At 44.9% G+C, this 13,949-nt stretch overlaps 2 protein-coding genes across 2 annotated transcripts; one reads left to right on the forward strand and one right to left on the reverse strand.

The window, feature by feature from the left end:
- Positions 1-546: 546 nt before the first annotated feature.
- Positions 547-2,006, reverse strand: EV420DRAFT_1485131 (uncharacterized protein; the record flags this gene model as incomplete). The annotated part of the gene is made up of 8 exons (XM_060470167.1): positions 547-833; positions 881-974; positions 1,053-1,131; positions 1,178-1,337; positions 1,561-1,690; positions 1,722-1,735; positions 1,788-1,883; positions 1,973-2,006. 8 exons carry the CDS (start codon positions 2,004-2,006, stop codon positions 547-549), a joined length of 894 nt encoding a protein of 297 aa, XP_060324515.1.
- A 3,940-nt stretch (positions 2,007-5,946) lies between these two features.
- Positions 5,947-8,633, forward strand: EV420DRAFT_1068652 (uncharacterized protein). Its single transcript, XM_060465622.1, has 2 exons — positions 5,947-6,020; positions 6,072-8,633. The coding sequence occupies exon 2, from the start codon at positions 6,188-6,190 to the stop codon at positions 8,159-8,161; it is 1,974 nt and encodes a 657-aa protein (XP_060324516.1). The 5' UTR covers positions 5,947-6,020; positions 6,072-6,187; the 3' UTR covers positions 8,162-8,633.
- Positions 8,634-13,949: the final 5,316 nt, after the last annotated feature.

Below are 13,949 nucleotides of genomic sequence, written 5' to 3' on the forward strand. Positions count from 1 at the left end.
CCCGCATAACTTGGTCGGGCACATCGACGAGCGGCTTGCACCGTGCTGTATTCTTCCGATGACGCTCTGCTGACTCTGACAACAACAGTACCGGAGGACGGAGAAGTGTAGCTATCTCGCTTCAATGCGGGGGGTCTCATACACCGGCCTAGTGAGAAGTGCTTGCATAGAGGAAAACAGAATTTCCACGATCTAAACAAGCGCCTCATCATCCTTAAGTATTGGTGACGGCGATCTGACTTTGGATCACGACTATTGCTGGACCAACCGGGCATAGCATCGGGGCGAAAGTAGAGCGAGCCCAGTGTTTTGCATAGCAAGTTACAGTTCGAGGCCAGGCAGGTCACGAAATCGTTTAGGCGGTTACCACTGACCACCGACTTGAGAGGCCCGGGTGACCTGTTATGACGAGAGGCAAAAGTTTGCATGAGCTGGAAATCTAGATGCATTATATCGCATCTAAGGATATCTTTTCATTCTCGTATGCGGACCTGCGTATTAGATTAGCTCCCGACATAGATTTATACTGGGCAAGAATTACTTACATTACACCCCATACACCGTCCTGGCACCTTCCCTTGTTACATCCAGCGAAAACGGAAACCTCGACTGTTTAGGCTCTAACGCGCCATACACGTTTGCCGGGACCAAGGACGACGCGTCGGTCTCCAGCAGGATCCGCTTATCGGTGGCCGGCATTGTTCGGCAGCGATGAGGTTTGCTGCGTAGCAGAGGGCCTGGCCTGTAGCAGAGGACGCCTGTCACATCGATGTGAAGTACTCCAGGAAACTGCGGCCGGATGCGGCGGTGTCGGTGAAGCAGTGAGTATGGACCTGTACGGTAGATTTAGCAAGAATGCATACAGTGAAAGCAGACGTACTCGATGATCCTTGGGCACGATGTCCTTCATGATTCTCGCTCTTTTCTCCAGCCTCCCGTGCGTGTAAGCACCATAATAGGTATGCGTTCCACAGCTATCCTACCCTTGTAGAACATCTGGCGGCGACAGCGTGCAGTGGTAGTCGAGTCCGATCTCGCCCAGGCGGACGCACTATGAATGTGATAGTGTAGTGAGAATCTCGGATTCCTGTCTGGACGAGAGCCGTGGTAGAATGTACGGGTGAATGCTTGCTTGCGAGTTAGCAAGAAAGTCAGAGAGGAAAAGGGATGAACGTACTATGTAATAACGAATCGATAGTGAATGCCCTCCCACCAGCCCTTGGGCCTTTTCACATCTCTCGGAACACTTCCGGCTCGTACCACGCGTCGACTATGCCTCCCTCCGTTATCCACATACACGCCCTTGACAAAGTCAAACGTGGTCTCATACCCCCTTTCTGGGTATGTTGAGCGATACAAAGTAAACGTGGAGAGAAGATGTATATGGGCGTCGATTATCGTGAACTGTGAAGTTCTGAGCTGCTGATAGCGAGTCTGTGACGTCGCTTGGCAGATTGAAAAAGCTGAGGTCAAGAAGTGGAATAGGGTGCAGATGGGACTAGTGTGCGGGTGGATTGTTGAAAGAAGGAATGATCGTGATAATTGTCGTAGAATGTGCACCAATCAAAGTCGATGTCGGTGACGCCGTTGTCAGACGTGATGTGGTGGTGACTGACGCGCTTGATGGCATTAGCTGCTCCTTATCCTCGGCGGAAGACAGGGATACTACTTCAGCGAATGGGGAGGGGATCTGTAGAGAATCGGTGGAGAAGTGGGCACACATCGATGCGTCGACCTATGAATAAGAATGAGTACAACATTCAGAAAGAGTGATCAAGCTGACGCACTGGACCAAAACCATACTATCAAGCCGCTGAGCCCCCTCACACCAGACTCCAACGTCACATTCCTAATCCATACTGATGTGCTGAGGTCAAAACGGGCTATTTTGACGTAGATTCGCAGTAGCTATTATCAGCCGTGTCTGGATGCACCATGAATCGCCGGATGACAGGATCAGGATTGAACGCACTCGAAGAGTCCAATAATTTGCTGAGACTAGCCATCCGAATTCACGGTCCTTGCATTCGCGTCGAGGGCCGGTGAAAGTCAAGGTGCCATGGAGGTCGAAGAGAAAGAAGGGTGGCGTGAGAACGCTCTGGACTCCGTATAACTCGCTTTACGTCTGCTTAAACAAGGTAGGAATATATACGTCTTTTATTGCTTCCTCTCCTAGAAGTAACAAGGAGACACGTTCTACGAAACCAATGACACACATTGAACTGACAAAATACTCGTACTGCTCACAACGTGACCGGTAACCATCGATGCCCTTCTCGACTATCCGCACCTTCTTCGCCTCCGTCCTTCCTACAAGCCAAACCCATCTGCTGTTACACAGAACACCAGGTTTCGGTAAATGTTATAGTCTTCAAGCCCAACTGACACTCGGTCAAGAATCGATGTCTCTTCTAGTCCCACGCCCGAACGACGTTTCCACGAATACGTCTCTCAAGGAAGAAACGACGAGGACTGAGGTACGATTCCGCAGTGGGTGGAGATCGAGAAGATCAACATCAGGGTACAACAGCGAGAGTGACGCGTTGGGATGGACGGAGGCATGAGCGTAATCGGCGAATCATCGAGGACGACATCACAGAGAAGCAATCCCAAGTGTGTTAATACGCTCTGTTCCCCCTACTTCGAACACCCTTCAAAGTGTTCATAGTGGCGAACACAGCCCGATCGGTGCAGAAGGGAATATGACCGGCAATCTCTCTCTTTCGCAGAAGAAACAGGCACGATTTCGTCGTGGATGGAGAATGGCGAAGGCGAAGAGTAACATCAGGGCGAGAGATTGACAAGTTGGGGATGGAGAGGTGGGTTGGCGTAATAGAGTGAGTGTTCCAGAGGGTGGGTTGCAATGTCGTGGAGCCGTCGAGGAGGAGGAAACTACTCCAGGTGCAGTAAGCTGTGGTTTCTCTCGCCACGGAATTAATCTATGCTCATCCAAGTGCTTTGTAAGGGTGAACGTGGTCTGGGGAGCAGTACAACGGATACAGGAAAGCGTGTAGGCATCATATTCGGAGCTGTGTGAGGATGGGCGAAGGGTATGATACGACGTGCTTCCCTCTCTTGCGGTGAGGTATATCGTCGATATTCGTAAGAGGGCTTGTTTGAGAATAGAAACGTTTCTTTCCTCAGTTTAGGAAGACACAGACAATGCCTACCAGAGTGAAGTGTCAGATATAGCCAAGATGTCAAACGAATAAGACACTTACGGCGGATACCGGTCAAGTAAACAAGACGAATTCCTTCGAAACGCCAGTGATGTAGAGCAATATGCTTGATACAGCTTTGCAGTCCTTCCGTCCGTCCAATCTAGCCGAGATGTATCATGTATCGATTCGCTGATGATGGTGCGGAAGGAACAGAACAACGTCACAGGCAGGTCGCCAGCCGGACCTCTGCACGAGCTTTAGACTAGCCGGTACACGGAGCTTTGGCAAGCACTTGCGAAGCTTGTGAGGAATATGATCCCAGCGAACACTCGAAAGCTGCTGACGATGGAGTTCGGTAAATCGTCACTTCAGCATCATAGGAGCGTGCAGGGACTGACGAGAGACCCGTCTTCCCCATCTGCACGTGTAATGCACCTCGTGATGGCACTATATCGTAGAAACGAGTGGTAATGGACTGAGACTGAGCCACGTATGACCAGCCTCGAAATTCCTATCTGTCAAATCCTCGTGCCATAATCCTTTCTCTTCTTTCGGCCACGTTGGAGCATGCTCTTCGACACAGACGGCGATCCCCATGTCTCGACGATTACGGTGCAGATAGCACATGCTCTAACAGCAGAAGCGGCGGTGTCTGCTCTTTCGGAGGGATGCGTGCGAGGGATTAAAAGGGTGAAGCCAGTGAACAGGTTCAGGTCCTTGACAATGAAAATGTGTTCCGAGGTTGGGAGGTTGAACAGGGTATCCTAAGCCTGCGAGACATGTATAAAGGGTGACGCGGAGCTCCTCCAACAAAAGTTCTATGTGTAGTGAGCCTAGTGGAACGACACATCAGATATGGACATGGGAGTCAGAGCGATAATGCACGCACCTTCAGCAAAAGACAACATCTTCTTCATCTCTTCGCTACACGGTGTATCCTTGGCTGGATAGAAGCTCGCCATCCCATCAAAACGTCGGGGATGTGAGCGACGGGGTGATTGTGGGATCGTAGCATTTCCGTCCTAGCATACGAATACACGAATGCATGGTCTCAGGGTCCTTTCATCGTGTTGGCGCTGTACCATTCGAGCTCCGGACGACCTGTTCAGAGAATGCTTTTGATAAGTAGTCGAGAGTTAGACGCGACACGAGCCCGGCGAGCTAAATCTCGTCACTTGAGGACATCGGCTGGTAACGATGCTATGCAAAAAAAAAAGCCTGGAGGACAGGGTTTGATGCATCGTTACTTGGTCGTGGCAAGGCTCGTACTTGAGAACACGGGTACCATAGGAATACACCTATTCGATCGTTAATCAACAGAAAATGGACGAGGTAAGATAGAAAGCTGACATGTATTGCAGCACCACGACGTGGAAAGGGAGATCCTGACCATCGTCTCTATCTCATCGTTGCGCGACATCCGAAAGGAAAGCCGTTATCTCTCGACCTCCCATACCAACCCGCCTTTCCTCTTCAACTGAGCACTGCGGACTGCGTTCTCTGGGGTGATGACGTCGCAGGTTATGTGCATGGGCACGTCCTGATGGTTGTCGATGCAGGAAACCTGGCAAAGAGGACGATGCGACTAGGGGCTGCTGATGGACCGAGCTGGAGCGAGTTCAGAGATTTGTGGGTCGAGCCCAGGGTGTCCAACAAGAGGAAAACGACGCCGTTCGTCCCCGTTACTGATGATCTTCTGACCCCTTGGCCTCCTCGAGGGCCAGGCATAGTCGTTAGAGAGGTACATGGATTGCCTGTTGTCGATGGAAGGAGTAAGAGGTAGAGTCAAGACATAAATGCTTCAGGAGCGAGGACTTGGAAAACGAGGTTGCAGTCATTGCAGGAGCGCTTCTGCTGCATAATGAGAACGCAACGCAGGAAAACAAGAAAAAAAGCAGGACGCACGATAGCACACCGTCCTTCACGGTAAGAAATTCCCCAAAATAATTGCTCGTTCAACTACCCTTGCCATCGCCTCGGTTTCTAGCAATATTTGGTCCTCGACTCTATCGAAACAAACCACGTCTTCATCGGAAAAAGAACGAGACAGCATGAGGCAATAACGGCCCGGGCGCCAGATAAATGATGATGGTGGTGGAAAGCTGTGAAGCGTGGGTGAACTCGCACAGCCCGTAAATTAGTATCACCACAGCACATACTACTTCCACTCGTACCCTCACCATCGACCATACAGCGTAATTCAAGAATGCAAGCTCCATCCCAATCTCTCACTCAGTCTCCAAGTGCAGTGGCACCTGGTCGATCTGCAATCCTTGCACCTCCGAATCTTGCCTCTGATGATACAGACTGGATTTCGAATGCCAGTGTCACTCTCAAGGTGCTTGCAGGTGCAGGTGAACTCGATCACACGGGCATCACAAAGACAATTGCAAATATTGCTCTCCCAATTCTGGAGCTGGTTCAGGTGCAAATCTATGGCTATTTACATCAATGGAGCATACTAAAAAGTTCATGTCATCCAGAATAATAAGAAAGCTCATGAAGAGCTCAAGGATACTATCAAGTACCTTGATCATATGCTCAGCTATGTCTCTGAGGAGATCAAGCTCCTTCAAGAGGGTCAATCCTTGACAGATGCTTCAACCTGCCCACTAGCATGCCTACAGCAAATGGGTGATGAATTTGTCATGTCCGTCTTTGCTTTTATGTTGTTTAAGAGCCTAGGAACTGACATCTGCTATCATCAGTCACCTTGGGGCTTTGAAGGATGACTTGAACAAGATTTATGGGAAGAAGGGGTTTCAGGCTACTATGAAGAAAATGTTTCAGAGAGAAGCTATTCTCAAACATATCAACCAGCATAAAGAGTATATCAAGGAAGCTCAAGACCAGCTTGTTGTATGTTCTTCTCTATTATAGCTTATTAAAAGGATATTGACATTTCTCTAGACAACTACTGTGCTTTCAGTTGCCAAACAGGTTGGAGAGATTCATGATCATCTGGTAAATCTTTTTCATTACTGCATTGATGTATACTAATATCCTCATAGATAAGTTCTTTAAGAATGATTCAACCTATCAAGTATGTTTCTGTATATATTTTAAAGTATAATAGATCTCATAATAATCCACTGATTAGTAGCTTTATGCTCTCTGCTATTCCACCACCACCACCACCACCACCTCTTATATTTAAGGGTCGAGATAATTTAGTCCAAGAAGGCATAGCTAATCTTCTTGCTGACTCTCCTCATCCTATTATTATTATGGGATTTGGATGTATGGGAAAAACATCATTAGCACTGAAATTGCTAGATGATGCAGCTGTACAAAACAAATATGGAGAATGCAGATACTTCATTCCTTGTGATGAAGTCTGCAGTGTTGAGTCTACTATTGGAATATTAATGCAGAGTGTAATGAGATTGATGAGGTTGCAAACTACCAGTGATCCTATACAACAGCTATATGCTATATCAAAGCCAGTAGTCCTACTTTTTGATAATTTTGAAACTGTTTGGGATAACAGTAGTAATCAAAGTGTTCAAAGACTTTTAGAGCAGTTGAATACTATAAAACATATTACTCTGATGATTACTATGAGAGGAAGTGTTTCTCCAATAGACAATATTGATTGGCTAGAACTACCACATAATGGTCTATCACAACTAGCTGAATCTTCATCATTAGATGTGTTTATTGCAATTTCAAGATATAGTGATAATATGAAAATTGTCACAAAGCTACTTGAAAAACTAGATGGATGGCCATTAGCTCTTATATTAATGGCTCATCAAGCTAAAATTATTCATCCAGAACTGCTTCTAGAGAGCTGGGATAAAGAAAGAACCTCATTATTAGAAAAACCAGGCATTCAATCTCGGTTAACAAGTGTTAATATTTCAATCAAAATAACTCTTCAGTCACCATTGCTTTCAAAACCCAACATTCTCAAGTTGTTGAGTGTGATATGCTATCTTTCTGATGGTATTCCTACATGGTCAAAAATGTTGAGCAAAATGCTACCAGATCTTTCAGAAAAAACAGGAATTATATCTAATTTGTTACAGTCTGGAATTATATACAAAGATAATAAAGATGGATTGAAAATATTGCAACCAATCCAGGAATATCTGAAAGTATATTTTCCACAGCCAGATATATATATAAAACAGCAGTTTTGCTCTTTTTATTTGAATGAAACTAAAGACAAACAATTACATTCCTTGATTTCACCAGAAAACACAAAGTTTGGTTTAGCTCATTTAAACAATTGTGAATGGATATTCTATGAGATTTTAAAGAGTTGTGATACTGAAGAAGAACTGAACATAATATTTAACTTTTGCTGCTTTCAATATTTTGCTGGAGGATCATATATTTTATTGCAAAAAGTTATAGCTATAACAAAAGATCTAAATATACTATATTTGAATGCTTATGCAATATTATTATTAGGCAAAAGATTAGATATATCTGATCAACAAGTAGCACAAAAGAAAATAAGTGAGGCAAAGCAAATATTTGAGAGCATTGATGATTCTTTTGGAGTAGCACAGTGTTTGCAAAGCTTGGGAAATATCCTGCAGATGATGAGTCAATATCCAGAAGCCAAAAGCAAGCTAGAGAAAGCCATGAAAATGTTTGAGACCATTGATCATTCTCTTGGAGTAGCACAGTGTTTGCAAAGCTTGGGAAATATCCTGCAGATGATGAGTCAATATCCAGAAGCCAAAAGCAAGCTAGAGAAAGCCATGAAAATGTTTGAGACCATTGATCATTCTCTTGGAGTAGCACAGTGTTTGCAAAGCTTGGGAAATATCCTGCAGATGATGAGTCAATATCCAGAAGCCAAAAGCAAGCTAGAGAAAGCCATGAAAATGTTTGAGACCATTGATCATTCTCTTGGAGTAGCACAGTGTTTGCAAAGCTTAGGAGATAACCTGCAGATGATAAGTCAATATCCAGAAGCCAAAAGCAAGGTGGAGAAAGCCATGGAAATGTTTGAGACCATTGGTGATTCTCTTGGAGTAGCATAGTGTTTGAAAAGCTTGGGAAATAGCTTGCATATGATGAATCAATATCCAGAAGCCAAAAGCAAGGTGGAGAAAGCCATGGACATGTTTGAGACCATTGGTGATTCTCTTGGAGTAGCACAATGTTTTCAAAGCTTGGAAGATATCTTGCAAATGATGAGTCAATAGCCAGGAGCAAAAAGCATACTGAAGAAAGCCATTGTAACATGCATGCTGACAGAACTCAGATATCAAGCCAATTCCAACAAAACATATTTTGGAATCCTATGGATCCCAATTTCCACTTTCTATTTCATATTCTATTTTATATTTCATCTCTCCATTTTAATTTATCAATAGCTCAACATTGGTAGCATAGCACATCATCAGACTCCATCAGCTACTGACTGGTAGACTATAACTTCTGACAACCCTAGAATGTAGACCACACCAAGTAGAAACTAGATTGGACTCCTAGCTAGTATATAAACTGTAGAATTACACTGTAGATACTTAGTTTAAATATCAACTTGGTTCAGCCCAATCTCTCTCTCTCTGACTCTAAGTCTAAACCCTCACTCTCCAGTCTGCAGAACTCCAATCCATTGGACTTATCTCTTACCCTGTCTCTGTCACTCTGCAGATTCTATCCATACTTATCTTAGGGCTTTGGCTCAGGAGTGACATTGCTAATAGCTTTGCCTATGCCCAATGCAATCTATGGCTTCTGCTATATGCAACTTCTGCCGCATTCCTATTGGCATGATCCTAACAGTATATTTGAACTCAAACCATTGAGTTGACATTTTTCTCACCATGTCTTCTACCTTTACTGTTCCTCCAGAAACCAGCTGAAACTTCACAGCCACCTATACCATGGATGACATTCTCACCTCTGCCTTGAAATCAAGTTGTCTTTCCTTTGGATCAGATTCCACTCTGCCTCAATATTCTTATAGGGAAACCTGTCTTCATAGTGGTTTTACTGCCCACCAATCCGATGTCAACAGCAAATCCCTGAACCCCTTCATAGCCTAGGAATCAGAATCCACTGGTTGGAGAGAATATTGCAGTAACCCCCCACAGAATCTGCCTTCTACTTCCTTGTTCGACAACAACCAAGGTTGAGACAATAATGATCTAGGCTCAGATGACAAAGGTGATGTCTCAGAAACTCCAATGAATAGCCATGGACATCTGTCAGGTAACTCTGGTGGCCCTGGAGGAGGTCCTAATAACAATCCTGATAACAACCCTAACCCTCCTAACAATGCCCAGATCCTCATTCAACTCATGAATGTCCTTTGTGGCATCTCTGATGCTGTCAATAGCAACCATCAGCATGCTGTATGCACCAAGGTCAAGGAACCTGATACCTTTGATGATTCAGACTCCTGAAAACTTAAAGCCTTCATTGTCTCCCTCCAGTTGAAATTCAATGACTGTCCCAATGTGTTTTGATTAAACACCGTGAAGGTCAACTATGCTATCTCCTTCCTGTCCAGTGTTGCCCTTGATTGGTTCAAACCAGATATCCTCCACCCTAATCACCGCAACCCTCCTGCTTGGGCATACTCCTATACTGCCTTCCTTTCAGAACTCCAAACCAACTTCAGCCCCTTCAACACTGTTGGTGATGCCAAAGATGAACTCGAAAATCTTCAGATGTGCAATGGAGACCACATTATGAAGTATATTGTCAAATTCAACTAGTATGCCACTATCATCAGCTATGGTGATAATTCTCTTCACCACGCTTTCTACCATGGACTCTGCCCCTGCATCAAGGATGATATGGCTCACCATGAAAAACCTAACAACCTCTATGATATGTGGAATCTCACTCAGGAGCTCAACACTTGCTACTGGACTTGGAGGGCTGAAATCTCCTGAGAAAATCACAGTAATCCCTCTTTCTCCAACAACAGCAACAAGGCAAAGGGTTCTAACTCTTCATCTTTCAACTCCAACTCCGTGAGCCAGAAGTCCTCTAATTTAGACTTTGCAGGTTCATTGTCATCTTCATCCAACAATTCCTCTTCCCCTTCCAACCCCAAGCCCTATGCTGACAAGCTAGGTAAAGATGGCTGTCTTACTCAAGAAGAAAAAGACCACTGTTGGAAGAACAACCTCTGCATGTTTTGTGGAGATAAACACAAGACTGAAGATTGTAACAAGTGCAAGGCCATGGCCTCTGCTTATGGCTGTGCCACTGATGTTGCCCCTGCTCCCAAGTCTACTGCCTCTATTGAATCAGTTCCATCAGAATCAGAAAACTAGAGAGCAACCCTGTATTCTCTGCACTAGGACAGAGTTGCATTGACTGTCATTGTGCATTGAAGATCGTAACCCTCAACACTGCCACTCTTTCCAACCATTCCCTAACTGTATCTCTCTCTTCTGAAGTTGGCTCTGGATCAGAGTCTGATGGTTCACCCATTTCCATTATTCTTTATTTTCTTGCACTCATTGATTCTGGCTCTAGCCACTGCTTTATTGATTTGAAGTATGTTGAGGATCACAATCTCCCTACCAAATTCATTCCTCCTGTCCAACTTCAGCTTCTTGACAGCTTCATCAGATCTCACATTTCTCATTCCATTTCTCTCTCCATCCATTTCCCTTCAGGAGACATTCTTCCTATTGACTTCTATGTCACTCATCTAGATTCATCTTGTAATGTCGTTCTGGGATACAACTGGCTCTCCTGCTATAATCCATTGATTGACTGGGTAAAGCACAGTATCACTTTCTGTTCACCATTATCAGTTGTTTCTTCTTCAAGTGCTTCCACAGCTGCTGACACATATGTGCCAGTCTGCTTAGACTCTTCCAGTCCAGTCCAATCATCCCAATCCTCATCCACTACTCCAAAACTGAGATCCTGATGGGCTCTGCCACCCTATAAGTCTATCTATTCCTACCCTACCACTCCTTTCTTCAGTGCTTTGGCCTCACCCAAGATATCCATTATTTCAGCTGCTGTATTTATCCAGGCTTGTGCAGAAGAAGGTGCTCAGCAGTTCATACTCCAGCCTTCTATGCCTAGTGTTAGTGGCAATGCTACTTCTGCAGCTCTTGCTGATTTGACTGATGTCCCTCCAGAGTACCATGAATTTGCTGATGTATTCAGTGATTCCCTTTCTGAAAAACTCCCCAAGCATTGCCCCTATGACCTCAAGATCAATATTGAGGAAGGTTCCTCTTCTCCACTTGGTCTCATCTGTTCCCTTTCTGAATCTGAACTAAAAGCCTTACATGAATTTATTGATGATAATGTCCATAACGGTGATATGCTAGCCATGTGTTCACACCTTGATTTTGCAATTTTGTAATAATACTAGTGCATATCTATCCCAGACTAGTCATAACTAGAGGACTATAGCAGAGGCTTCGAGCTGATAGTCAGGCCAGGAAGCTACTAGTCGAGCCAGGACTTAGGCACGATACCACTAGTGGGTCAAACCTATAAGCCGGCATGACTAGTACCTCGAATACTAGTATGAGTCAGTAAATAAAGATCACTAGTAGATGAGAGTAGCTATGAGAGCATCCAACAAGAGGCAGAATACACAGATCTCATGAAAGTACAGTCACTAGTGGAATGATCCGAGTAGGAATGCCTAAGATGGGTTGACTAGTCATGCGGCAGTCTCTAACAGGACTTAGAAATGAACTAGTAAAAGAAGCAAAGCAGCCTAGATCTGACTAGTGCGATTGAGATCTATTACAATTGGCACTACTAGTATAGCTGGGCTCCACCTTCAATCATGATCGAACAGCTATTACAGGCATGAATGCTGGACTTGGAGCTTATCTGTGACACTAATGGAGCACTGTTGGGCTGAGAGTGCAGAAGCAGACCACTCACAGAGTTCCTGGGCCCACTAGTAAGCAAGAAACTATCTCTAGACTACTTATTGCATGATCATTCATCATTTACTTGTGACTAGCCAAGAAATTCTTACCAATAATACCCCTTTACCCAGTTTATTTATACTTTGATTGTACCTTACTAGTTAGTATATAAGTAGTAGAGTAGGTGCACACACAGGCAGGCAAGCCATCCCTGCGATTGTGACCTACTAGTCAGTAACTAGTGCCCCAATTAAAGGCTTTTGTGCTTAACCTCAACAAAGTGGTGACTAGTCACTGAGTTACTCATAGTATTGAGTGAATAGAAGTGTTTTAGAGTCCACTGTTGCATCCTGCATAGGCTTAGAGTGTTTCAAAGTTAGTTTAAGTGAGTTCTCGAAGTTTAAAGTATTATTCTTAAGCCCAGAGTGCCACTAGTCAGCTGAGAGAGCGACTAGTCAAGTGTCTATCACTTGTAGGAAGCAGTATAGGGCCAAGAGAGCCACTATTTCAAAGCAGTTTCAGTCAGAGCGAGCACAGTAGCTCCAAACAAGTCACTATTTCATTCAATTGTGTCTTAACAACCCCACTAGTGTGAGTAGTACTTTTGTATAGCTCACTAGTAACAAATAAATGTCTTTATCACAACTTCCCTTGATTATTAAAGTCTGTAGAGTGCTTCTATCATACTTGAAACACCCAAACTCAATATATTTGGTGATTTGTGTAGAGTAGTAGAAGTTTTGTTGTTGTGGTGTTCATATCCATTCACTAGCCTTTTGTCACTCACCATTACCAAGCACATCATCGGAGGAAGCAACAATTATATCACCACAGACTATCCTAGCATGCCCAGCAGGAAAAACTCCCTCAGTAATGAGGAGTTCCCTGGAGGTTACACCCACACCAACTCCCTGCCCTGGGTCAACCCAATTTCATGGGTCATCTTCCCAGGGGCCACACCCAAAGGAGACAGACTCCTTGAGTGGTTTGCCAGGGACCAACCCTTTCTGCATGTGCTCTATCTCCCAAACCATGTTATGACAGAGCTCAATCAGGGGGATCCCCTTGACAACCTCTGCAACTGCATCATCTGTCGGCAACTATAGGACATGGCCTGAGCCTAGTTCAATGAGGTCATACCCTTCTCCAGGCTTGAACCTTTCCTCATCCCTGACGATGATGGCCTAGCTGATGACTACATTGGGGGCTTTGTTCTCCACTGAGAGTTATGGCCTTGGGTATGAGACCAAGCCAATTGTCTTCAGATCTGGCAGAGGTACTGATGATACTTTGCATACATCTGAAACTGGAACCAGATCTGGCTCGATGGGAACACGGTACTCCTCCAATACAATAACATTAGCCATCCCACCAATCCCGGTGACAGAACTGACCCCTGGGTATGAGCAGGACTGGAGCTTGACTATTGAGCCCAGGATGGAGAGTACAATGATGACCCTCCCTATGACAAGGGAGGAGACAAGTTCGTCCAGGGCTCCAGCATGAGGGCCCAGTGATGAAGAAATCTATAACTTTAATTGGAGCCAAATGCTTGACTGGATGTACAGGCACTTACTGTATGAGGTGATCTGGGCTATGTCTCCACAAGGAGAAGCCTATAGGGCAGCTGCCCTAGGCTCAGATCTGGAGGAGAGGATTCTTCTCCAAGAAACTCAATATCATGCCACAGAATACTGTAACATAATCTATCCTGACTGACAAGTGCCACTCGGGAGATGTTACAAACCTACCCCTGTCACCTCAAGTGATATGGAAATGGACTTCTCTCTCCCTGAAGTAAGTGCACTCTGACTCATCACTGATCCCCACAGGCAACCAGCCCAGCCTATATGACTCTTTGCCAGAGGAAGAACTAGCATTCCTGACCTCCACATTAGGAGTCTAGGTGGTAGCCAAGCAGGAGGTTCTGCACCAGCCACACTGGGTGGTGGTG

Source organism: Desarmillaria tabescens (assembly GCF_030435595.1).
Source record: "Desarmillaria tabescens strain CCBAS 213 chromosome Unknown EV420scaffold_61, whole genome shotgun sequence".
NCBI classification, from domain to species: domain Eukaryota; kingdom Fungi; phylum Basidiomycota; class Agaricomycetes; order Agaricales; family Physalacriaceae; genus Desarmillaria; species Desarmillaria tabescens.

What these genes read in the sequence shown, in the direction of transcription:
- EV420DRAFT_1068652 (XM_060465622.1), top strand. Translation starts at nt 6,188, where the DNA reads ATGATTCAACCTATCAAGTATGTTTCTGTATATATTTTAAAGTATAAT.